The sequence below is a fragment of the Bombina bombina genome, chromosome 6 (assembly GCF_027579735.1).
Source record: "Bombina bombina isolate aBomBom1 chromosome 6, aBomBom1.pri, whole genome shotgun sequence".
Taxonomy (NCBI): domain Eukaryota; kingdom Metazoa; phylum Chordata; class Amphibia; order Anura; family Bombinatoridae; genus Bombina; species Bombina bombina.
This window is the reverse complement of record NC_069504.1, coordinates 959,727,659-959,754,984: the sequence shown is the minus strand read 5'-3', so window position 1 is coordinate 959,754,984 and position 27,326 is coordinate 959,727,659. Positions and strand designations below refer to the sequence as shown.

The following is a 27,326-nucleotide window of genomic DNA, read 5'->3' as shown; positions in this document are numbered from 1 at the left end:
TCGAATAGGGTCCCCTCTGCAGTAAAATGCCAACGAGCGGCTATGTCGACAATGTGGGCGGTGATGTCACGCTCCCATTGACTTCTATAGGAGCGACATCGCCACTCGCCGGCATTGCTTGGACACGCCCCTTTTGTTTAAACATTCGAAGGACCGTCGGGCTGCAATGTTTTGAACATCAGGGCCTTAGTGTTTAATGTGCATTTAATATGTCACTGCATGCTCAAGTCTCTTTAATAAAAATAGATCAATGTACAACAACAATAATAAAATGAATGTTTTATATTTACAAATGCCTTATATACAGCTAGTGTCCATATAAACTGAATAAAGAAATAGTAGATGCTTTATTCCGCTTTCATTGACTTACTTTTAAGTCTAATAGAACCAACATTTGAATGTTACAATTAAATGTTATTTTTGATAAAAGAATAATTAGAAGTTTTTTTTTTGTTTGTTTTTTTTTGCAAAAACTGTTTGGCAAACATTTAACATGAGTTTTGAACTAACATATAATAATAAACTATTTTTTGCAAAAACTTAGCTGTCATATCTATAAATCTTTGTAACTGCATCTGAATTTAAATATTTCCTGTTTAGAATTTTTTATTTTTACCTTCTCCTTTACAAGATTTATAGATTAAGCAAGATTTGTTTTGGGAGATATAAAGAAGAAAGATTCTTCATTTTTGAAGCTTTTTATACAAAGGTATGTTTAATAATGATTAACAATTTTATGACTTAAATGTGTTATAAGGTACATCATAATATGCTCATATATGTACAAAAGACCATTCACATTTTCTGTTAAAAACAAGCTTATCAGTTTGTCCATTTTGTATCTTTTGATACCAGCCATGACTATGTTACAAATCTTCATATGCAGCATCATATTATCCTTGCATCTTCTTGCAGTACGAATGAGATCTTGTTTGAAGTTGTGTGCATCATTTGCTGGAAGCTCTGGGACATCATCTATATATTGGAACAGAAAGGGTAATCCTGTGAACATCTATGCCGCTGGCACCTTCAAAATGTACATTTATCTTCATATGAGGATGTAAAACTGATCACCAATCAACATATCTTTTGTAAATAGTTCAAAATCTACAGTCTTACGTTTAATGGTAAAAACCTATTGTTAACAACACCTAGATTACAAGTTTTGCACTATACTGGGTGCGTAAGGAACGCAATAAAATGAGCGGTAACACACTTTCCATAGCGCTGCCATTACGAGTTACTGAAAAACCTCTGTGTGCTGTGCGGTATGGTGCGATAAGCTCCATACTGCACAAAAGCCAAGGGCTGAGTTTATGTGCTCGTGCGTGCTTTCCCCCATAGACATCTCCTAGTCTAAACACCACTAATCCGCCACCCCCAAAAGCGCGACACCTAAATAAAGTTATTAACCCCTAAACCGCTAGCCCCCCACATCGTAACTAATAAACTAAACCTATTAACCCCTAAACCGCTGGACCCCCAGATCGTAAAACACTAAATTAAACTATTAAGCCCTAAACCTAACACCCCCTAACTTTAAATTAAAAGTTACAATATAACTATCTTAAAATAAATAAAAACCTGTGAAATAAAAAAACAAAATGGATGAAGACTTCTCGTTGTATTTTGGGGGGTTGGTTGGGTGGGGGGGGTTTTATGTGTGGGGGTCTTTGTATATTTTTTTCTAGGTTTAACTTAGGGCAATACCCTACACAAAGCCATTTTAAGTGCTATTGGTAGTTTATTGTAGGTTAGGGGGCTTTTTATTTTTATAGGGCTATTAGAGGCATAATTGTTTTTATTTTTGATAATTTTATTTTTAATTTTTTTTTAAAATTTGAGTTTTTTATTTTTCGTAATTTAGTGTTTACTATTTTTTGTAATGTTAGATTTTTTATTTTTTTCGTAGTATTTTTTTTTTATAAAGTTGTAATTTAGGTTTTTTTAATTGGTCGTTTTTTTTATTTTATTAGAATAGTAATGTTAGGTTACTTTATAGATTAATGTTAGTTTTTTTTAATTTCACAGGTAAGTTTTTATAGTTTTAAAGATAGTTATATTGTAACTTTTAATTTAAAGTTAGGGGGTATTAGGTTAAGGGGTTAATAGTTTAATTGAGTGTTTTGCGATGTGGGGGTCCAGCGGTTTAGGGGTTTATAGGTTTAGTTTATTAGGTACAATTTGGGGGGCTGCTGTTTAGGGGTTAATAGGTTTATATAGTGTTGGCAATGTGGGGGGCCGGCAGTTTAGGGGTTAATAGGTTTATATAGTGTTGGCGATGTGTGGGAGGAGGCGGTTTAGGAGTTAATAGGCTTATTTTAGTGTCGACGATGAGGGTGGGCGGTAGATTAGGGGTTAATAGGTTTCTTTAATAGTCATGATGTGGGTGGGCGGCAGATTAGGGTTTAATAGGTTTAATATAGTGTTTGCGATGTGGGAGGGTGGCGGTTTAGGGGTTAATAGGAAGTTTATGGGTGTTAGTGTACTTTGTAACATTTTAGTTATGAGTTTTGTGAAACATTTTTGATTCGCAAAATCCATAACTACTGGTCTCAGATGGCGGAATGGATCATGTTCGTATAGGCTGTAACGCAAGCATTTTAGCCGGACCGCACAACCTGTGATACGGCGCTATGGAAAATCCTGCACTCAAACGTCATTTTTGAGTGCGGAATAGAGGTTGCAATACAGGCTAAAATGCTTGCGGTATAGCTATACCACCGCATTTTTTCATTTTTCAGTGGTAATAGCCGTACAGCACCATAACGCAAAACTCGTAATCTAGGCCATAATTATCAAATTGTTTTAAAATATTAAAGGCACACTGCACTTGAAAAGAAATCTAAACATGTTTTTTTTTGTTTTTGCATGAATAAAATGTGAAGGAAAAGCAGTTTATGTACTTCCTACTAAAACTTATTTGCTGTTAGGCACTTTCTGCCTATACTTAGTACTTCCTACATCAGTAGGAAGAATCTGTAAGCCAATTAACATTAGAACAAAGCTCACAATTATTACTGATGTATTAGTTTAATTTTCAATTTAAACATCTTATTTGTTCAGATAAAACAGATGCTAATATATTTAAGTGCTGCTGTTTCATATGGATAATATAATTATTGAGTACAATGTCTCTGTACGATCCCCTATGTTTCTTTAGAGACAAATGCCAGTTTACAATAATAATATATGATACAGATGTTATGACAACAATACATAGCATTTCATTAAATAGCTTTTAAAATGATGACAATTCTAGCCTTGTCAGAGCTGTCAAGACTGTCCTCAAAAAAGGATTTGATATCAAACCATAAATTATTAGAAAATGCTTCAGGCAAGGAAGACACACACACAGATATCATTGCTAATTACCCAAATGTCCTTCATGTAAATCATAAAAAATCTAACATTCTACGAAAACCAAAGACAGTGCATTTGTCTGACATTGATTTTAATTTTATTTTGCTTTACTTTGCCTCCATATCTCAAACTAAAATTATGCCCTCCACAAAAAGCCACAATTCTAGTTTAAAACAAAGTTCTTTTTATTATTGCAAAACTATTACAGAGACTGAATTGCATAAACAACTGATGATGAACTGACTTATCAAATTGTTAAAGGGACAATATACACCAATTTTCATTTAACTGCATGCAATAGACACTACTATAAATAATAATGCACAGATACTGATCTAAAAATCCACTATAAAACCTTTTAAGAAACTTACTTAAAAGCACCCAATTTAGCACTGTTGATGAGGTTAGGATGGGACAACCACTGAAAGGGGTTGAGAGCAGAACCCCCCTCCCCTGCATATGAAAAGACCCATAATACAAACAGAAGCCACAGAAATCTGTAGACATCAGTGTACATCTAAAACTTTGGGGCTTGGTTAGGAGTCTGAAAATCAGTACAATGTTATTTAAAAGTAAGCAAAACTATACATTGTTACAAAAACACTCCCAGACGTGCTATATAAATTGATCATCTACAAAACATTTATGCAAAGAAAAATCTAGTGTACAATGTCCCTTTAAGCAAATTTTCGGCCAGATTACGAGTTTTGCGTTATGAGCTGTGCGGTGCTAACGAGCAGTTTTTTCTCACCGCTCACTTACCTACAGCGCTGGTATTACGGGTTTTTACAAACCCTGTGTTAAAAGACAAAAAGTAATCGTAGAGCAAAATTGAGCTCCATACCGTACTTCAATACCAGCGCTGCTTAAGTCTGCGGTGAGCTGGTCGTACGTGCTCGTGCACGATTTCCCCATAGACATCAATGGGGAGAGCCGGCTGAGAAAAAGTCTAACACCTGCAAAAAAGCAGCGTAAAGCTCAGTAACGCAGCCCCATTGATTCCTATGGGGAAAAACATTTTATGTTTACACCCTAACATGAACCCCCGAGTCTAAACACCCCTAATCTTACACTTCTTAACCCCTAATCTGCCACCCCTGACATCGCTGACACCTTCATTATACTTATTAACCCCTAATCTGCCGTCCCCAATGTCGCCGCAACCTACCTACACTTATTAACCCCTAATCTGCTGCCCCCAACGTCGCCACCACTATATTTAATGTATTAACCCCTAAATCTAAGTCTATCCCTAACACCCCCTAACTTAAATATAATTTAAATAAATCTAAATAAAATTACTATCATTAACTAAATTATTCCTATTTAAAACTAAATACTTACCTATAAAATACCTAATAGTTACATTGTATCTAGCTTAGGGTTTATTTTTTATTTTACAGGCAAGTTTGTATTTATTTTAACTAGGTAGAATAGATATTAAATAGTTATTAACTATTTAATAACTACCTAGCTAAAATAAATTCAAAGTTACGTGTAAAATAAAACCTAACCTAAGTTACACTAACACCTAACACTACACTACAATTAAATAAATTCCCTAAATTAAATTCAATTAAATAAATTAAATTAAATTTGCTAAATCACAAAACCCCCCACTAAATTACAGAAAATAAAAAGCAAATTACGGGGGGGCGGAGCTAACCGCCGAGGTGACTAGACGCACAGAACAGTAGCTCCTGGCTTTATCATAGATTTTTGGGGCTCCTTTTGACATAGCAGCCCATAAAGGGTAGAAACATAATCTCCCTCTACCTAAAACCCTGCTGTACAAATTGGAGCAAGATTTGGGAGCGCTTCCTCAGTTTATTGTCTAATCTACAAGGTGCGGCCTAGTTACGAGGTGGTGTGAACATGGAGGGTTCCCACATGGCTATACTAGCCCTCTTTGACAAATTTGATCGCAATCTGTTGAGAAGATTGGACCGGCTCATATCGATTACCAGACCCCTGGGTGCAGACAGAGATGATAATGAGCCTCTTGTGGCTCCTGATACCCCTGCGAGTCCTACCCAAGTGTCTACCACTAGGCATTCTGCAACGGAGATGGAGTTCCTCAAGAACAAAGGAGGGATGAATACAGATTTACCTAAATGGTGTGGTGAAGCACGTCTAGATAGAAGCCCACATCTTGTTGTGACTCTGGAGGTCTGTGTGCGACTGGATCCCTGTGGGACCTCCCTGCCTGCCTTGGTTCTCATCCGGGGAGCTTCTGCTGGCTCTATGGAGGCCGAGGATGACACGCGAGCTGAGATGGTGACAGGGGGGAGTCTACAAATTCAGCCCATGCTGTTAACGCTGGGACACCTCTCCCTGCATAAGAACAGATTTCTATTGCTGCGCAATTGCCCGTAGGAAGACTGCGGTACTCAGTGCCTGATGTCCGATATCCGTTCTTTACTCGGAGGAACTGTCACCTGGCTGGTCACACAGACTTACCTTACCGATCCATGTGCGATCTATACTGATCAGATCTATCAAATTGCCACCATCTTCTTAGCTGTCCAGACTGGAGTAGGGTAGTCACACATGGCCCTGGTACCAGAGTGCCTGCAAGTATGGTCACGGTGGGACTCTCTGATCTGTGCAGCACTGGGTATAGGAAGTTTACTACGGGACACACGTATGAGGGACTACCTTTACCACTGTGACTCTGAGGGTTTGTTCTGTAGTGCTTCATATATGTATAGCCTTGGAGTACCTAACACTATTTATCTGTTTATTTATATTAGAATGTTTGTTCTAGTTTATTTTTACTTAATCGGATGCTTTACTTTTATATTCTTTGAGAATTCTTATTGGTTATGTGTTTGTATAGGTGGTGTTGTGTTTATGGACTACTATCTGCACATATCATTTACTGACACAATATCTGACTCACACTTTACCCAAGTGGGTTATTATACATCAGCTATTGTAACCTTATAATGGTTTCAAAACGGTTGTAAGCTATAGCATGTGAAAACTTTTATTACCTGGTAAGGTATCCTAATTGATAGGCCAATAGTGACCCTACAATATAACCACCTACACATGTGTCTTAGTCTCCTAATAGTTTAGCAGTAATATATACTTAACCCATGATTATACATTGCACCTCACCTAATCTGTATTTAGTCTGATGGCCTTTGGTTCCTACAAGTGGTTGACTCACGGTCACAGATCTAATATCTTGTATATAGTAAGTGGGGTGATTTTAGATTTATAAAGACACATGTTCTGAAATTATGTAGATTCCATACTTGTAACTTTCCTACTTAAGCTCCTACAGTCTTTATATAATAATAAATACATTTTTCTTATAACATGAGTCCCCTCTGTCTTAAGCCTTCAGCTGATTAGGGTGCACATGCAATGAATACTTGGCCCATGGTCATATCCTGGAACTCACCTAGTATGTATTAAGCCTGATAGCCATTAGTTTATTGTTAATACATAAATGGTTAATTATTTTTTTACTATATTACTGATCACCACATCCATACCTTATACTAAAGGATGACCATTGGCTTGGTGCCTTATGGCATATCTTCCAGTTTGAGAAGTCTGAAGAATGGGCAGATTTTTGTATTGTTACTGGAATCTATTGTGCACCCCCCTCCCTCTTGTGCGTGAGGGATAAGTACCTTTATCCTCTGCACTCTTTTTTTTGGCAGAGTTACGCAGTCTCTGCCCAGCTTGAAGAACCTTGCTTAACGTTTCTCCCATTTATATGTAAATAGGTTTTTCTGGCTTTAGCACCAGCAATATTGTCGTGTTCATATGTATTTTCTTTATTACTTATAAGCAACAAGTTCATATAATTTTATTATGATTTCCGGGAATACTTTAAAATTGTCTAGACTAATACTTTTACTAATATGTACATTAATACAAATATTCTATGTTAATATCCATCTATGCTTATACTGCCAGCTGAGGAATCTTTTTGGCACAACATATTTCTCAGTTTACTGTGACTGATGGTGGCTGACGCTGACTCAGATTAATTTGGGTGCCCTCCTTTCTAATTATATTCTGAGATTGTAGCTACAATTCAAATATTACCTCTACTTTATACTTGCTGAAACTAGACTTTTTACTATTAGCTCCATTAGCATGTCATTACAGTCTCTGGTCCCTTGAGCGGACCTGTTTGTTTGGAGGACACTACAAACTTATCACAAAACTGAGGTATCTGGATTATCACGTCATGTTGGTCTTTTTTGTGTTGATGTCTCTATAAGTTGTTCCGCATTGCTTTTTCATTTCTTATGACATGAGTATAATGTAACCTGTCTGATGTGACTGTCTGTATATGCCATTTTTGCCTCAACAAAAATAAAAAGTTTAAAAAAAAAAATAAAAAAAAAATTACAACATATTTAAACTAATTACACCTAATCTAATAGCCCTATCAAAATAAAAAAAGCCTGAACTACTTAGTGTAGATATTGTAAAACTTAGGTCCCTACAGCAATATTTGAAGCCAATAGGAATTAAGGTAGAAAAAATCCTATTGGATGATTGGATCAGCCAATAGGATTGAACTTTAATTCTATTGGCTGATCCAATCAGCCAATAGGATTGAGCTCGCATTCTATTGGCTGTTCCAATCAGCCAATGGAATGCAAGCTCAATCCTATTGGCTGATCCAATCAGCCAATAGGATTTTTTCTACCTTAATTCCGATTGGCTGATAGAATTCTATCAGCCAATCGGAATCTAAGGGACGCTGTCTTGGATGACACCATTTAAAGGTACCTTCATTCGTTGTTAGTCCGTTGGAAGAAGAGGATGCTCCATGTCGGATGTCTTGAAGATGGACCCGCTCCACGCCGGAAGGATGAAGATAGAAGATGCCGCCTGGATGAAGACTTCTGCCCATCTGGAGGACCACTTCCTTTAAATGACGTCATTTAAATGTTCCTTTAAATGACGTCATCCAGGATGGCGTCCCTTGAATTCCTATCAGCCAATCGGAATTAAGGTAGGAAAAATCCTATTGGCTGATTGGATCAGCCAATAGGATTGAAGTTCAATCCTATTGGCTGATTGCATAAGCCAATAGGATTTTTCCTACCTTAATTCCGATTGGCTGATAGGAATTCAAGGGACGCCATCCTGGATGACCTCATTTAAAGGAACCTTCATTCTTCAGTTGGACTTCGTTTGAAGAGGATGCTCCGCGTCGAATGTCTTGAAGATGGACCCGCTCTGCGCCGGATGGATGAAGATAGAAGATGCCGTCTGGATGAAGACTTCTGCCTGTCTGGAGGACTTCTTCTGGCCGGCTTCGATGAAGACTTCTGCCCCTCTGGAGGACCACTTGGCCCGGCTTCGTTGAGGACTTCGGCCCGACTGGGTGAAGACTTCTCAAGGTAGGGTTATCTTCAAGGCGTTAGTGTTAGGTTTTATTAAGGGGGGATTGGGTGGGTTTTAGAGAAGGGTTGGGTGTGTGGGTTTTAATGTTAGGGGGGGTATTGTCTTTTTTTTTTTTTACAGGTAATAAAGCTGATTACTTTGGGTCAATGCCCCGCAAAAGGCCCTTTTAAGGGCTACTTGTAATTTAGTATAGGGTAGGGATTTTTATTATTTTGGGGGGCTTTTTTATTTTATTAGGGGGATTAGATTAGGTGTAATTACCTTTAAAAAAAATTTAATTATTTAATTATTTTCTGTAATTTAGTGTGTTTTTTCCCGTAATTTAGATCATTTTTTTCAATTGTATTTAATTGTAGTTAGTTTAGGTAATTAATTTAATTATAGTGTAGTGTTAGGTGTAATTGTAACTTAGATTAGGATTTATTTTACAGGTAAATTTGTATTTATTTTAGCTAGGTAGCTATTAAATAGTTAATAACTATTTAATAACTATTGTACCTAGTTAAAATAAATACAAACTTGCCTGTAAAATAAAAATAAACCTTAAGTTAGCAACAATGTAACTATTAGTTATATTGTAGCTAGCTTAGGGTTTATTTTATAGGTAAGTATTTAGTTTTAAATAGGAATAATTTAGTGAATGACAGAAATTTTATTTAGATTTATTTTAATTATATTTAAGTTAGGGGGTGTTAGGGTTAGACTTAGGTTTAGGGGTTAATAACTTTAATATAGTTGCGGCGACGTTGGGGGTGGCAGATTAGGGGTTATTAAATGTAGGTAGGTGTCGCCGATGTTAGGGATGGCAGATTAGGGGTTAATAAAATTAAACTAGTGTTTGCGATGCGGCAGTGCAGCGGTTAATATATATTTTATAGTTGCGGCGATGTCCGGTTCGGCAGATTAGGGGTTAAAAACATTTCTTTGTGTTTACAATGTGGGAGGGCCTCGTTTTAGGGGTTAATAGGTAGTTTATGGGTGTTATTGTACTTTTAAGCACTTTAGTTAAGAGTTTTTTGTTACGGCGTTAGCCCATAAAACTCTTAACTACTGACTTTTAAATACGGTACCAGTCTTGACAGGAGAGGCTGTACCTCTCACTTTTTTGCAGACTCGTAATACCGGCGTTATGCAAGTCCCATTGAAAATATAGGATACGCAATTTACGTAAGTGGATTTGCGGTATTAACGAGTCTGGACAAAAAAGTGAGCGGTGAGCCTGTCATTTCAATGCTCGTAATACCAGCGTCAGTAAAAAAGCAGCATTAGGACCCCTTAACGCTGCTTTTTAACCATAACGCAAGACTCGTAATCTAGGCCTTTATCCTTTAAATGCACACTATATGTAATTATTAATAAAAAAGAGGGGCACATTCATTCATTAGAATAATTCAAGACTCTTAATTCTTAAAATAGTGGCCACGAGAATTATGCAGCAGCCACTTCTATGCGGGGGTGCAGGCACCCCAAACTTAACCTTCTGCCATGAAGCATCAAGGCTAGCTCATATACTCTCCTGGAATACTGATTCTGCCAACAGCAAGTGGTGGACATTGGAGCAGGCAACTCTACCCAGCTCACTACCACTAGCTGATCTCATATGGTTACCCAAACACGTTAGATCCTATTTTGATATCCAAAACACTGTCATCTTATTTGCCCTTTGCTTTTGGGATAGAGCCCGGTCGCTACCACAGATTGCCCCCCACCACTTGCCCATCCATTTCCTCTTTGGCTTACTCAAGGCTCTTAAGGACTCCCATCCATCTTTGTGGCAAACTTATAGTATCAATTGTATTTCTGACCTGTTTCCTAATGGCCGCCTAATCATCCTAACACAATTTAACTCCATTTACAATCTGCCACAACTCTTACAGTTTGAGTTCTGGAGACTTCACAGCCTGCTAAGGTCATGGGGATTCCTTGATCAGCCACTGCGCGAACCTACCAACTGGGAAAAAAGATGGGCACTCATGAAGAGAGTACCAAGAGCGCTCTCTGTTTCCATACAGAGATATGCTTAATCTTCTGGTATATTATAAATCTGCCTACATCATATCCTGGGAGAGGGCATTTAAATTTCACGCTGATCAGGATGGGTGGTCTAGGGCCGTTGTGCTTACTAGGCAGGCTCTTCATTGTATCACCCTACTAGAGCTATATATCAAAGTATGTACTCAGTGGCATCTCACACCCCTAAGACTTTTTAAAATATCACCCACAACTTCCCCTCTGTGTTGGAGGGGGTGTGGAATGGTGGGGGCGCCGGCTCATATATGGTGGGAATGCCAAATATTGCAACCTTTCTGAAATTTGCTTTCGTGCAGGTGCTCTAGACTGGAACCTCAACTAGGGAACACTCTGCAAACTATCTTGTTTCATGTAGACATCAAATCGTCCTCAACTCACATTGACTTGCTTGGTGTTTACTTATTCATGGCGGTTAAATTGACAATTGCCAGATTATGGAAACAAGACACCCCCTGTATGGGAGGATGTCATTGAAATCATGGATTATTTAGAATCCATGGAAAGCCCAATTTTTACATAAAACAATAAATTGCATCTACACTCCCAGATTTGGAACAAATGGAAACAGATTACTTAGGCCGACAAGACTGTGGGCTTAGAAGTCTATAAGCCTTGCTTCTGGGTGGACTTCCCCTTTCCTTGTTTTTTTTTCCTCCTCTCTCTTCCCTCTCATCCCTCTCCTATTTCCAGCTTATTCCTTTCGACAAGGCTGCCCATCACTCGTTACCAGTTAAGTTTGTCTTTCCTACTTTCATTCTCATTATTTTCCACACCTGCTATCACAAGGACAATTATCTTTTGATTTTTTGAACAGTTAAATAAGGTAATTGTGGTTGTGCACTGTTAATGCCATCCATTGATGTATTGTGTATACACATTTGTGCATGTAATGCTTTGTTTGTTTCACAATAAAAACAATCTTAAAAAAATATGTACAATTTATTTGATAGTAAACAAATATGTGGGTATAGGAACGATGCAATGCAATGTTTATGATTATGAAATGGTAATTATTTTAAGAATAAAGAGTCTTGAATTATTCTAATTGTTGGAAGTGCCCCGCTTTTTTATTAAGAATTACATAAAATCTGCATTTGAAAGACAAAATTTACAATCATTTTAACTTTTATTTGGGGGATGTTTTGACACTTGGTACTTGATGTATATATGGTTGCCTTAAAGGACACTGAACACATTTCATATACATAAGTGAGTACATAGTTGATGGAATAGTTGATGCTGCTTTTCTTGAGAAAGGGGAGGGAGGGAGACATGGGGGGGGAGGAAGAGAGAGAGACACAGGGGGAGGGAGAGAGAGAGAGACACAGGGGGGAGGGAGAGAGAGAGACATGGGGGGAGGGAGAGAGAAACGCCCCTGGGATGGAGAGAGAGAGACACAGGGGAGGGAGATATAGAGACAAAGGGGAGGGAGACACAGGGGAGGCAGGGATGGAGGGAGAGAGAGAGACACAGGGAAGGGAGGGAGATAAGGTTGCCACCTTTTCTTCAAGCCAAACCCGAACACCCGTGGGGGGGGCAGGAGGGGGGAGGAGGGAGGGAGAGAGAGGGAGGGGGAGATAAAGAGAGATAGGGAGAGGGAGGAGAGCGAGGGAGGCAGAGAGAGAGGAAGGGGGAAAGAGGGAGGGAGGAAGGGAGAGAGAGAGGGGTGGAGGGAGGAAGGGAGAGAGAGAAGGAGGGAGAGAGGGGGAGGGATGAGGAGAGAGACAGGGAGAAAGGGAGAGAGAGAGGGAGGGAGAGAGAGAGGGAGGGAGAGATAGAGAGGGAGAGAGAGAGAGAGAGAGAGAGAGAGAGGGAGTGAGGGGGAGGGAGATAGAGGGGGAGGGAGGGAGATAGGGAGATGGGATAGGAGATTTATTCTTCTGTTAAAGGGGCATGGAAGTATAGCACTGAAATATAAAATGTTTAATTTTTAGTAGAACAGACCTTCAGCATCTTCCTTTGTGTTGCCATACCCAGCAGCCAGCACCCACCAGCAGGCAGTGCTCAAGCGCAGTTTCCACAGAGACATTGGCAGGTACAGGTAGTCCAGGAGTACCAGGGGCAACACATTGAGCAGTCAATGCAGGAGTCAAACCCAGAGCCACACGACTGTGTGTGTGAGGATGTGAGCCCAGAGTGAAGGGGAGGATGCAAACTTCATGACTGGCACAGGAGGGGTGTGAGAAGTCAGGTAAAGGGGCAAATGAAAGAAGTTCAAGAGTTAAAGTAAACTAGGTAAAGCGATTGCGGGGTGGAATTTGAAGACTATGTTTATACAGCCAATCAGCCTAGAGTGATGTCATCAGCCTGTGCCGCTACTGCTTATAGTGGTAGCTCAGGGATAGCGGCAGCAGTGGCTTCAGGTAGATTAGACTGTGACACACAATGATCTAATATTGACAGCAGTAACAGCACCTAGGGGCTGATTCTGGAACACGTGATCACCCTACACTGTACTCTACAGGATGACACTTCCCAGCAGGAGCCCACCGTGCTGTTGAGTGTTGAATAATGTGTCCGGGTTTCACGCAACCCTAGAGGGAGACACAGGGGAGGGAGGGAGAGAGACACAGGGGAGGGAGGGAGACACAGGCGAGGGAGACACAGTGGAGGGAAGGAGACACAGGGGAGGGAGGGAGACACGAGGGAGGGAGAGGGACACAGGGGAGGGAGGGAAGGAGAGAGACACATGGGGAGGGAGAGATACACTGGTGAGGGAGGAAGGAGAGACACTGGGGAGAGAGGGAGGAAGACACGGGAGGGAGAGAGACACGAGGGAGGGAGAGAGATACAGGGGAGCGAGGGAAGGAGGTAGAGAGACACAGGGGAGGGAGGGAGAGAGACACAGGGGAGGGAGGGAAGGAGAGAAACACAGGGGAGGGAAGGAGAGAGACACAGGGGAAGGAGAGAGACACAGGGGAGGGAGGGAAGGAGAGAGTCACAGGGGAGGAAGGGAAGGAGAGAGACACAGGGGAGGGAGGGAAGGAGAAAGACACAGGGGAGGGAGGGAGAGAGACACGGGGGAGGGAGGGAGACACGGGGGAGGGAGAGAGACACAGGGGAGGGAGGGAGAGACCCAGGGGAGGGAGGGAAACACAGGGGAGGAAGTGAGGGAGACACAGGGGAGGGAGTACAACCAAACAGAAATAAATAAATTCATGCTGAAAGTGATCCCCCTTACTACAGGTATGGATTGTAGAGTGTCAGTTTCTGAAGTCAGCAGTGGCACCATTACCAAACATACCTTTAACATGAAGCTCTGCATGTCTCCTTTGCCGGCGTTAGCTTTGCTAGCCATGGTGACACTGACTTGTAATGCACTGACTGAGCTAAGTTGTGTCTGAGCACAGTTCCTGCACTCCTCCCTCTGCACATGCACAGATGAGGTTGCATAGCCATAATGCCATCCCTCCAGAGTCCAGACACTGATCCACTTCGCAGTATGGCAACTGCGTTACACAGGCAGCTTCTTCTTTCCCGCTCAGCAGGAAATGATAGTTTTAAATCAGAGCGTTGCCGCAGGTTACCATGGCAACGCTCTGATTTAAAACTGTCAGGAGTAAGAGACAGCGGCACAGGCAGATGAAGGGGCCAGCTTACATACACCACTTGTCAGTATGTCACACAAACCCTGCTTGCTGTGCATATAGTTACATATATTATGCTCATAGACAGAAAGCCAGCTCACATACACCTCTTGACATTATGCTATACAGTCACAGTGATCCTGGCTGCTGTGTATATAGCTACATATAGCATGCATACAAACTGACACCCTGCTTGTTATATAGCCACGCATATATGTCCATTATGCATATAGTTACATTTATCTTTCACATAAACAGCTACCCAGGCCCAGCTTATATACTCAGTCATTTTGTGATTATGCTATAAATACCTGCTGTGCATATAGTTACATATAGCATACACATAAACAGGTACCCTTGCTTGCTATACACACATTACCTGCCTGTTATGCATCTAGTTACACATAAAATACCATACATATAATATATAAACTGTCTGCTGGGCATATAGTTACTTTTACCTGCACATAAACAAATACCCAGCTTATACAGACATCTTTCTATGCGGTCACCTGTAGCCTGCCTGTTCAGTATGTCCATTAGCACGTATGCCCTGGTTGTGCATCAGCTGTCACATACACCTGCGCACCCTCAGCACCTCCATGTCTTCCCCCAGAACCCCCCTATCACTCACCCACTTTCCCGCATGGCATTGCTGCCCCCGCAGTCGCAGGCCCCCACAGCCTGGCTGTGGAACATGTTGAAGTTGTGACCGGCGTGTTCCCTGTAATTAAAGCACTCGGCACACAGGGACATGCAAGGGGAGATCTCACACGTCCGGCAGCGATAGGCCACGAAGTTGGCAGTCCACACCAGGCCACATAGTGTGTGGCATTATCATATGAATGCACAGATAGACAGAAGTCCTTGAACTTGTCCCTTCCAGCCAGTAGACACTTGCACCACTCCAGGGCATCCGCTGTCTCTCCGGTGGGCTTGTCAACACTAAGCACTTCGTCCAGTAGCTCATTCAGCTGTTTAATTGCAATGGTTTTGTCCGGTTGTCTCAGCTCAACCTTTAAAAGGGCTGCTGTGGCTTCCATATCCGGGTTAAGCAGTGGCACTGCCGCCATGATGGTTTCTCGGGAGGGTTCAAGGAGGGGAGCACAAGAAATTCTGGGGGGGGGGGGATTTGAAAACTTTTTTTTAAAAAAAAATTGTTGTGCTGAAGCTGGGGCCCCCCTGATGGGGGACCTCCCGGGGGCCCAGTAACAATCGTGTCTGCTGCATAACCGGTAGTTCCACCCCTAGCCTCCACATTTTTGCCTTGGACAGTGAACCACCTGTGGACGCCATCATGGCTGGACCTTCTTTCACTGTCATGATGCACTCTCACTCATGCCCTTTAGATATGTAAAGGTCACTGACATGTATGTCTTTAAAGGGCCACTGTAAGTAAATATTTTCTATGCCTGTTACTAACTAACTACCCCAAATACGCTTTTTATCAATAGCAATTCATTAACATATCTCTACCGTATATCAGAAATCTTGTCTGGAAATGTAATTGTTTTCCAAACCCACTCAGTGGGTATCTTTTGCTCTGTACCAATCCGTTTACAATACCTAGGTTTCAAAATGGCGCTTTAAACACAAAGTTATTGGTTTAAAGGGATACTAAACCCAATTTTTTTTTTATTTCATGATTCAGATGGAGCATGAGATTTTAAGCACCTTTCTAATTTACTCCTATTATCAATTTTTCTTTGTTCTCATGCTATCTTGATTTGAAAAAGCAGTACTGTAAGCTTTAGAGCCAGACCATTTTTTGTTCAGCACATGGGTAGCACTTGCTGATTTGTGGCTAAATGAAGCAAACCAATAAGCAGCTCTACCAAGGTGCTGAACTAAAAAATGGGCCGGCTCCTAACCTTTTATTACTGCTTTTTCAAATCAAGATAACATGAGAACAAAGAAAAATTGATAATAGGAGTAAATTAGAAAGTTGTTTAAAATTGCATGCTCTATCTGAATCATGAAAGAAAAAATGAGGGGTTAGTATCCCTTTAAGTATTTTGAACACACAGTGCTGAAAATAGTGGGCAGGATAACGTGACATCATCGGCGAATAAAAGATATAACTTTTAGAACGTTATGAAACTTCGTTTTGGAGAAAATATAGGTCAGTAGGTTTTAATTAATGTTTATTAACTTTAATATGTTAGTTGTTTAGCTTAAAAATTATAACAGAAAGTAATCCTTTAAGAGTAAATAAAATCACAATTTGCCTCCACATCATCTACATGCCTTAATCAATACCTTATACAAACTGAGATAATTTATTATTCACCTTGGCATGATTCCCCTAAAACCTTTGGATTTATTGTGTGAACTAATTGCTTTAATGGTCCAACCAAATCCATTCATCCTCAATGACAAGAAAGGTAAATATATTAACTGTTACCTCAAGCCAGACAGCTTGGTTTTGAATACCACCTGAGGTGAGTTTTGACTTGGTTTGATTTTAAATAGGCCCCTATTGCAGCAGTGTTTGCAATGGCTAAAGATACAAGCACATTCCTAAGCCCACCTAGGATTACTATTTAACAAAGATATTAAGAGAATTAAGCTAAATGCATTTATAGAAGTGAATTGGAAATATCTTTAAATGTCATGCTCTATTCAAAGTTTAGATTTGAATATACAGCCCCTTTAATTCTGTGGTAAGAAACTACTAGTCCACCCTGTGTTAAAGGGACATGAAACCCAAAATTTCATTTTTAAACTGCTTTGTTATTTACTTCTAACATTAATTTTGTTTCAGTCTCTTGGCACACTTTCTTGAAGGAGCAGCAATGTAGTATTATTAGGCCAGTGATAAGTGGCATATATGTGCAGCCACCAATCATCAGCTAGCTCCCGAGCCTGTTACCTTTTCAACAAAGGATACCAAGAGAACAAAGCAAATTAGATAATAAAAGTAAATTGGAAAGTTGTTTAAAATTGTATGCTCTATCTGAATCGTAAAATAAATGTTTTAGGTTTCATGTCCCTTCTAATGACAGCTCTGAGCCGTCACAAATTGTCCCAGTCAGGTGCTGAAGATGGCTCAGAGCCGTCGCTAGCACTCACCCACCTTGAGGGCAATCTGGGGGCTCCCACCTACTCCCACCTTGGCGATCTGGACTGTATAGTGGCAGGCATCACCGGGGCTTGATGTTTTGCATGGTGACGTCACCGCGCAACTTTATTTAAAGTTTACAATGACAAGTATAGAGAGATGGGGGCATGCTGCTTAGAAGCTTGTATCTCAGGCATCTAAGCAGCTACAGACCCCCAAGACCCACTGTTGGAAAGGTAATCGCCTAACCTTTCCAACTGTATAAGTTTTGGGGATTTGTAAAAAAAGTTACAAATAAATATATTTAATAAAAGTTGAAAACCAGCTTAGCACCCAGGTGGGAAATGGCTTAGCAACCAAAGGATTTAAAACCCAATTTTTTTCTTTCATGATTTAGATATATAATACAATTTTAAACAACTTTCCAATTTACTTCTATTATCTAATTGTTTTAATTTTCTTTGTATCCTTTGTTGAAAATCAAGGATGTAAGCTCACTAGTGTGCACGTGTCTGCAGCACTATATGGTAGCCGTTTTGCAACAATGTTATGCATTAGCAAGAGAACTAGATGGCAGCACTATTTGCTGTCATGTAGTGCTGCAGGCATGTGCACGCTACCTATCTAGGTATGTCTTCAACAAAGAGTAACATAAGAACGAAACAAGTTTGATAATAGATGTAAATTGGAAACTTTTTTTAAATTTGTATTCTCTGAGGCCTATTTATCAAGCCGTCAAGTATGCTGCATTCGCCGGCACCAATACGCTCGCCTAACATCACCAAACATTGCGGCCGCGGACCTGAATACCCTCTCCTTATTTATCAAAAAAGCTGTCAAAAAGCGGCGCACCAAGTACGGGGCGATGAGCAGCGGACTGTTGTTAACTAACAGTCATCGATCTCGCTGCTATTCAGCTTTTTCCCAACTTTATTAATACCCTGTCACTAAACACCGCCACTATACTAAAATGTTTAACCCCTATCCCACTGCTCCCAGAGCCCACCACAACTAAATAAAGTTATTAACCCCTATCCTGCTGCTCCCGGAGCCCACCGCAACTAAATAAATATATTAACCCCTATCCCGCTGCTCCCCGACACCGCCGCAGCTAAATAAAGTTATTAACCCCAATCCCGCTGCTCCTGGAGCCCTCCGCAACTAAATAAATGTATTAACCCCTAAACCCCTGGCCTCCCACATCACTACCACTTAATAAACCTATTAACCCCTAAACCGTCAGCCCCCCACATCGCCATAAACTAAAGTAAGCTATTAACCCCTAAACCTAACAACCCGCTAACTTTACATTAAATATTAACTCATCCCTATCTTATAATAAATTTAAACTTACCTTTAGAATTAAAATAAACTATATTAAACTACTAATTACCCTAACTATTATACTAAAAATACATTAAACTATATTAAACTTTTCATTAATCTACCCTAACTATTATACTAAAATTACATTAAATTACATTAAACTATATTAAACTATTGATTATCCTACCCTATTATACTAAAATTACATTAAACTAACAATTAAATTAACTATATTACATATTTAAAAACCTAACCCTACTCAAATTATTTAAATCTACTATAAAGAATTACTAAGTTACAAAATAAAAAACACTAAGTTACAAAACCCCCCCCCCCACTAAATTACACAAAATAAAAAAGAAATGATCAAATATTTAAACTAATTACACCTAATAGCCCTAAGAAAATAAAAAAGCCCCCCCAAAATAAAAAAAACCCTAGCCTAATCTAAACTGCCAATAGCCCTTAAAAGAGTCTTTTGCGGGGCATTGCCCCAAATAAATCAGCTCTTTTACCTGTAAATAAAAATACAAATACCACCCCAACAGTAAAACCCACCACCCACACAACCAAACCCCCCAAATAAAAACCTATCTAAAAAACCTAAGCTCCCCATTGCCCTGAAAAGGGCATTTAGCTCTTTATCAGCCCAAACCCCTAATCTAAAATTAAAACCCACCCAATAAACCCTTAAAAAAAAACTAACACTAACCCCCGAAGATCCACTTACAGTTTTTAAAGACCCGACATCCATCCTCAACGAAGCCGGCAGAAGTCTTCATCCAAGTGGGCCGAAGTCTTCATCCAACCGGGCAGAAGTCTTCATCCAGACGGCATCTTCTATCTTCATCCATCCGGCGCGGAGCGACTCCATCTTCAAGACATTCAGCCCAGAGCATCTTCTTCTTACGACGTCTTCTGAAGAATGAAGTTTCCCTTTAAATGACGTCATCCAAGATGGCGTCACTTACATTCCGCTTAGCTGATAGAATTCTATCAGCCAATAGGAATTAAGATGGAAAAAATCCTATTGGCTGTTGCAATAAGCCAATAGGATTGAGCTTTCATCCTGTTGGCTGATCCAATTTTTAGGTTTAGGGGTTAATAGCTTAATTCAGTTTATGGTGATGTGGGGGGCTGGCGGTTTAGGGGTCAATCGGTTTAGTAAGTGGTAGTGATGTGGGAGGCCAGGGGTTAATACATTTATTTAGTTGCGGCAGGGTCCGGGAGCGGCGGTATAGGGGTTAATATATTTATTTAGTTGCAGTGGGCTCGGGGAGCGGCGGTATAGGGGTAATACTTTTATTTAGTTGTGGTGGGGTCGGGGAGCGGCGGGATAGGAGTTAATACATTTATTTAGTTGCGGTGGGGTTCCTCGAGTGGTGGGACAGGGGTTAATAACTTTTATTTAGGTTGCGGCAATGTCGGGGGTGGCAGATTAGGGGTGTTTAGACTCAGGGCTTATGTTAGGGTGTTAGGTGTAAACGTAATTTGTTTTCTACCATAGAAATCAATGGGATATCTGGCAGAATCGAACATAAGCTTTCGCTGCTTTCAGACTCCCATTGATTCCTATGGCATCTGCGGCCTCCAGGGTGGCAGATTTAAAACCAGGTATGCTGGGCCGGAATAGTGGTGAGCGTACCTGTTAGAAATTTGATAACTAGCAAAAGTTGTCAGATAGTGCCAAATTTTTATTCTGAACATTTGTAATGACGTAAGCATCGATCTGTGTCAGACTGAGACCGACGGATCGTATGTTACGTCACATATTTCAACTTTTGCCGGTCTGTAGGCTTTGATAAATAGGGCGAATCAGGCTTGCCACAATTACACTGCGGAATTCCAGCGTATTTGCGGTTGACGGCTTGATAAATAAGCCTCTCTATCTGAATAAAGAAAGAAAATGAGTTTTCATTTAATGTTACCTAAATTACATTTTGATTCCTAAGACGATCACTATTATTTAGCATTACAGTGGAAACTCTGTATTAAATAGACAACAAGCTGAAAATATTATTGCTAGTAATAGGTTAAATTATGCATAATGAAAAGAAGTGTGCAATGCACTGTATTTTGGACATTGTAGTTGTTCCACGCCTTTCCAGAGGGATTGATGCATTCCCAGGTCCCTTACCATCCTACACGCTGCAGTGACTGCTCATTCATTTATATCTGTTGCTCATTGATCACAGCAAACAAGATAAGATAAACATACTAATAAGGCTTTTCAAGATGTATATCCCTGGTCTTCAAAACCACATACATTACATCACATTTTATAATAACATGTATTTTGTACACAGACCGTTTGCAATGTAGTCCATTTTTCTTTTTAACAGATGCAATTAAAATGTACAAATTGCTGGGGGGGGGGGGGGTTTATTTTGCAACTAACATGAAATAATATACTTACAGTACATTTCAATGGCCTTGAGCAGAATCCTCTGTGTTCACCTAAAGAAAACAAAAAAATATTTTTATTAGAATTGGTTTAATTAAAGGGGCTCTGATGAGTGCTATAATAAGTTGCTCTTTGAACCGTTTGATAGTTATTTTAATCAGAAACAATGTTCATACAGAAAATTTGATAATAGAAGTAAATGAAAGAAAGTTGCTTAAAATGGCATACTGAATCATGAAAGAAAAAAATTTGGATTTCATATCCCTTTAGTGACCAATGACTACCGTAGTTTTAGGTGGTTGGGTGTACTTGTCTTTTTTGATGTTTGACATTTGACAAAGGCATTGGAATATGCCGAAACGTTATGAATGATTTTCATATTGAAGCAATAAAAAGCCCAGTGTGTGCCTGTACCTATATATATATATATATATATATATATATATATATATATATATATATATATATATATATAGCCTATTTGCAACCTTATCCTATTACAATTGGTGATAGTTCCCAAACTATACACCACTGTAATGATAGCAAAATGCGAGTATTGGATGAGCACAAGCCTATTATAATCTATATAAAAACAAATAGATATATATGATAAATTGTATACCACGATAATACATTCATATATTATTTTTCATTTAATAAGGCAATCCAGTCAATGGATTCAATGGACTTATCTGTTTTTATATGATATATGTAAACAAACTTGCTTCATCCACCAACCATATCCCAAAAGGTGCTCATAAGAACATCATATTCTTAACAAGCAGACTCGCTGTGTTTATTTTTTACTCCCATAGTCCTAACAATGTGTTGTGTACGAGTTAAATAACTCATTGTCTGGTGAAGGTCCATAGATGTGAGCGCATTGTCTAAAAGGGTTATTGTTTGTCTGTTTGGATGATCCTAATAAATTACAGTATTGCACTATTGGTCGGTTCTTTTCCTCTTGTCTGCCTTCATAGTCCAGGTGGAGCTGAACAACTTTTCTGCCACACTCCAAGAGGCACTGAAGGAGACCACCCCCAAATCCGTTGAGACTGCAAAACATTCAGTGAGTAGAATCAGACTACCAGCGCGGCTTACTACAGATGTGCCTTTCAGGCTTTCCTTGAACACGCTACACTTACCTCATTTGATTCACGTCTTATTTTGTAAGTACAAACTCCATAAGAGATTGGGTTCAACTCTATAGCTACAGGTCTTCTTGCATTATATATATACTGAATATATATATATATATATATATATAAAAAATATATATATACTTTTATATATATATATATAGTATATATGTATACATACATATATACAGGGCTCAAAATTTCAAATGCTAAGCTACTAGCCAGGCCAAAATATTACTTGCCACTTTTGATCTCATCCACTAACCGCCCACACCACATGCAGTACTCTATCCCCTTTCTGCATATGTTTAGCCATTGAGAAACACCTTATTGTGCAGTCATTTTTAATATTGTTTTAATTCTATACCATAACAAATTAAATAATCATATGTACAGTAATAAATAAACAAAAATAAGTGCATATCTATTAGTAACATCAACTAAGGGTTCTGTGGATGATAACTGCTGGGTAGAAAAAAGAAGTTGTTGAACTGAGAGAATGCAGAGAGTGCTGACAGTCATGAAAGGTCATAGCAGAACTGGAGATTTATTTGGAATAATTATCATCTCTCCCTTCTATCCCTTAACCATCTTCCTTCACTCTCTCCTCTCTTCAATCTCTTTTACCCTTTCCCTTCTCTCTCAGGCCATATCTTCTCTTGACACGCTTTCCCTTCTCTCATATCTCTTCACTCTTTTTTTTATCCACTCTCTCTTAACATTAACTTCTCCACTTTCACTTTTTCTCTACGGTCTCTCTTTCTCTGCCCCTGTTTACCCTCTCAGAAGTAAGTACTAATGGTGTTCCTACTGCCCTAGAGGAATAACATATCCTTGCCCTTTAATAGATAAATACAATATCCCTTTAGATATTTTTAGCACATAGCCCAAAATGTGTGTTTGTCAGTGCTGCAATAGACATGTACATTTTCCATCTACAATATGCTAACTTTGCTACTTACAACATGCCACCAAACTTCAGACAGTGAGTGAATGTTGATTCAACATTCACTCACTAACTTTCACTCACCACCGGTAAATTGCCATTGGCAATTCCCCTTTGGAAAAGGTAGCAAATAATATGCACTGTTAGGACCCCAGTGTGGCAAATTAGCTGTAGAGAGAGCTTAGCCAATTGGTAAATAAACTGGCCTATGCATCATTCACGTTTCTCTGACTGATAAGCTGAAGTGTTTATTGTGAGTTTATTTCAAATGACAAATAAAGGTAAACGAGCTACTTCTACACATTTTTATAAACTTATGAAGGTAAAGTTTATCACTAGGAAAATTTTACATTACACTGTTCCTGTAACAAAACAATGTACTAACAGCTAGATTACGAGTTGTGCGTTAAGGTAAAAAAAGCAGCGTTAACAGGTCCTAACGCTGCTTTTTTACGCCCGCTGCTATTACGAGTCTTGCAGGTATAGGTGTACCGCACACTTTTTTGGCCTTACCGCAAACCTACTTACGTAAATTTCATAAAGCCTTTTTTCTATGGGACTTCCATAGCGCTGGTATTACGAGTTTGTCCTGGGAGGCCAAAAAGTGAGCAGTACAGCCTCTACCGACAAGATTCCTAACGCATTTTAAAGTCAGTAGTTATGAGTTTTACGCTGCAAAGCTGTAGCATAAAACTCATACCTAAAGTGCTAAAAAATACACTAACCCCTAAACTGAGGCCCTCCCGCCTCGCAAACACTATAATAAAATTATTAACCCCTAATCTGCCGCTCCGGTTATCGCTGCCACTATAATAAACATATTAACCCCTAAATTGCCGCACTCCCGCCTCGCAAACACTAGTTAAATATTATTAACCCCTAATCTGCTGCCCCAACATCGCCGCCACCTACCTACATTTATTAACCCCTAATCCACCGTCCCCAACGTCGTCACCACTATTCTAAATTTATTAACCCTTTAAACCTAAGTCTAACCCTAACACCCCCTAATTTAAATATAATTTAAATAAATCTAAATACAAATTACTATCATTCCCCAAATTATTCCTATTTAAAACTAAATACTTATCTATAAAATAAACCCTAAGCTAGCTACAATATAACTAATAGTTACATTGTAGCTAGCTTAGGGTTTATTTTTATTTTACAGGCAAGTTTGACGGGCAGAAGTGGTCCTCTAGATGGGCAGAAGTCTTCATCCAGACGGCATCTTCTATCTTCATCCTTCCGACGCGGAGCGGCTCCATCTTCAAGACATCTGGCGCGGAGCATCCTCTTCAATCGAGGGCTTCTTCGGAATGAATGTACCTTTAAGTGACGTCATCCAAGATGGCGTCCCTTAGATTCCAATTGGCTGATAGAATTCTATCAGCCAATCGGAATTAAGGTAGAAAAAATCCTATTGGCTGATGCTATCAGCCAATAGGATTGAACTTCAATCCTATTGGTTGATCCAATCAGCCAATAGAATTGAGCTCACATTCTATTGGCTGATTGGAACAGCCAATAGAATGCCAGCTCAATCCTATTCAATATCATTCATGAATACAGCACCACTAATAGTGCACGGTGATGAGGTTAAACTGCAAATCCTCTGTATGATGCAAAAATACATAAGGTTCACCAGCACTGTTAGGTTAAAAAATTATCTTTTATTGAAGATCCTTTAAAAATAACAACGTTTCCTGACCATATGTCACTTAATCATGCCTGAAGGCATGATTAAGTGACATATGGTCACGAAACGTTGCTATTTTTAAAGGATCTTCAATAAAAGATAATTTTTTTATCCTAACAGTGCTGGTGAACCTTATGTATTTTAGCCCAATCCTATTGGCTGATTGCTTCAGCCAATAGGATTTTTTCTACCTTATTTCCGATCTGCTGATAGAATTCTATCAGCCAATTGGAATCAAAGGGACGCCATCCTGGATGACGTCACTTAAAGAAACATTCATTCCGAAGAAGCCGTCGATTGAAGAGGATGCTCTGCGCCAGATGTCTTAAAGATGGAGCCGCTCCACGTCGGAAGGATGAAGATAGAAGATCCCGTCTGGATGAAGTCTTCTGCCCGTCTGGAGGACCACTTCTGCCCGTCTGGAGGACCACTTCTGCCGGCTTCGTTGAGGACATCTTGCAGCTTGGATGAAGACTTCTCCCGGTAAGTGAATCTTTGGGGGTTAGTGTTAGGATTTTTTAAGGGTGTATTGGGTGGGTTTATTTTTTAGGTTAGGGCTTTGGGCAGCAATAGAGCTAAATGCCCTTTTAAGGGCAATGCCCATTCAAATGCCCTTTTCAGGGCAATGGGGAGCTTAGGTTTTTTTAGTTAGGCTTTTATTTGGGGGGTTGGTTGGTGGGTGGTGGGTTTTACTGTTGGGAGGGTTGTTTGTATTTTTTTTTTTACAGGTAAAAGAGCTGATTTCTTTGGGGCAATGCCCCGCAAAAGGCCCTTTAAAGGGATATTGATAGCTTAGGTAAGGCTCGGGTTTTTTTTTTATTTTGAGTGGGCATTTTTATTTTGATAGGGCTATTAGATTAGGTGTAATTAGTTTAAAGATCTTGTAATTTGTATTTTATTTTCTGTAATTTTTCTGTAATTTAGTGTTTTTGGTAATTTAGCTAATTTTATTTAATTTATTTAATTGTATTTAATGTAGGTAATTTATTTAATTGTAGTGTAGTGTTAGGTGTTATTGTAACTTAGGTTAGGTTTTATTTTACAGGTAAATTTGTATTTATTTTAGCTAGGTAGTTATTAAATAGTTAATAACTATTTAGTAACTATTCTACCTAGTTAAAATAAATACAAACTTGCCTGTAAAATAAAAATAAACTCCAAACTAGATACAATGTAACTATTAGTTATATTGTAGCTAGCTTAGGGTTTATTTTATAGGTAAGTATTTAGTTTTAAATAGGAATAATTTAGGGAATGATAGTAATTTGTATTTAGATTTATTTAAATTATATTTAAGTTAGGGGTGTTAGGGTTAGGGTTAGACTTAGGTATAGGGGTTAATAAATTTAGAATAGTGGCGGCGACGTTGGGGACGTCAGATTAGGGGTTAATAAATGTAGGTAGGTTGTGGCGACATTGGGGGAGGGAGATTAGGGGTTAATAAATATAATGTAGGTGTCAGCGATGTTGGGGGCAGCAGATTAGGGGTTAATAAGTGTAATGTAGGTGGCGATGTCCGGAGCGGCAGATTAGGGGTTAATAAGTATAATGCAGTTTTTGGCGATGTCGGGGGTGGCAGATTAGGGGTTAATAAGTGTAAAATTAGGGGTGTTTAGACTTGGGGTTCATGTTAGGGTGTTAGGTGTAAACATAACATTTGTTTCCCCATAGGAATCAATGGGGCTGCGTTACTGAGATTTATGCTGCTTTTTTGCAGGTGTTAGACTTTTTCTCAGCCGGCTCTCCCCATTGATGTCTATGGGGAAATCGTGCACGAGCACGTATAACCAGCTCACCGCTCACTTAAGCAGCGCTGGTACTGAAATGCAGTGTGGAGCTCTATTTTGCTCTACGCTCACTTCTTGCCTGTTAAAGCCGGGTTTGTAAAAACCCGTAATACCAGCGCTGCAGGTAAGTGAGCAGTGAGAAAAAACTGCACGTTAGCACCGCACCCCTCATAATGCAAGACTTGTAATCTACCCGTAAGTAAGGTAAGCATTGTATACAAAGTTACTGCAGAAACACCCTTTCAAAGGTTCTGAGAAGGTCTCTCCCACCCCCCACCCATGGAGATGTTTTGTTTACACTGTTTTCCCATAGCCAATGCGGCATTGTTGACATTTTTAGTGTAGGTAGCTTAATGTCAATGATTAAAGTTTAAAGTTACAGATAATCCCTTTATTTCCCATTTCCCAATTTAGCATAAACAACACTGGGACAGTGTAGTCAAAATTAAACTTTCATGATTCCAATAGGATAGGGCATGCAATTTTAAACAACTTTCCAATTTACTTTTATCATCAAATTTGCTTTGCTCTCTTGGTATTCTTTGTGGAAAGCTAAACCTAGCTAGGCTCATATGCTAATTTCTAAACCGTTGAACTG

The 27,326-nt window shown here is 39.4% G+C and overlaps 1 protein-coding gene across 1 annotated transcript in view; it reads right to left on the bottom strand.

The window, feature by feature from the left end:
* Window positions 1–267: 267 nt before the first annotated feature.
* LOC128664834 (RELT-like protein 2) overlaps window positions 268–27,326 on the bottom strand; it is a 54,489-nt gene continuing 27,430 nt past the window's right edge. The window contains exons 5-6 of the mRNA XM_053719636.1: window positions 21,170–21,210; window positions 268–975 (exon numbers count right to left, since the gene is read on the bottom strand). Of these exons, the coding sequence (XP_053575611.1) occupies window positions 21,178–21,210 (33 nt within the window). The 3' untranslated portion in view covers window positions 268–975; window positions 21,170–21,177. The remainder of the gene's footprint in view (window positions 976–21,169; window positions 21,211–27,326) is intronic.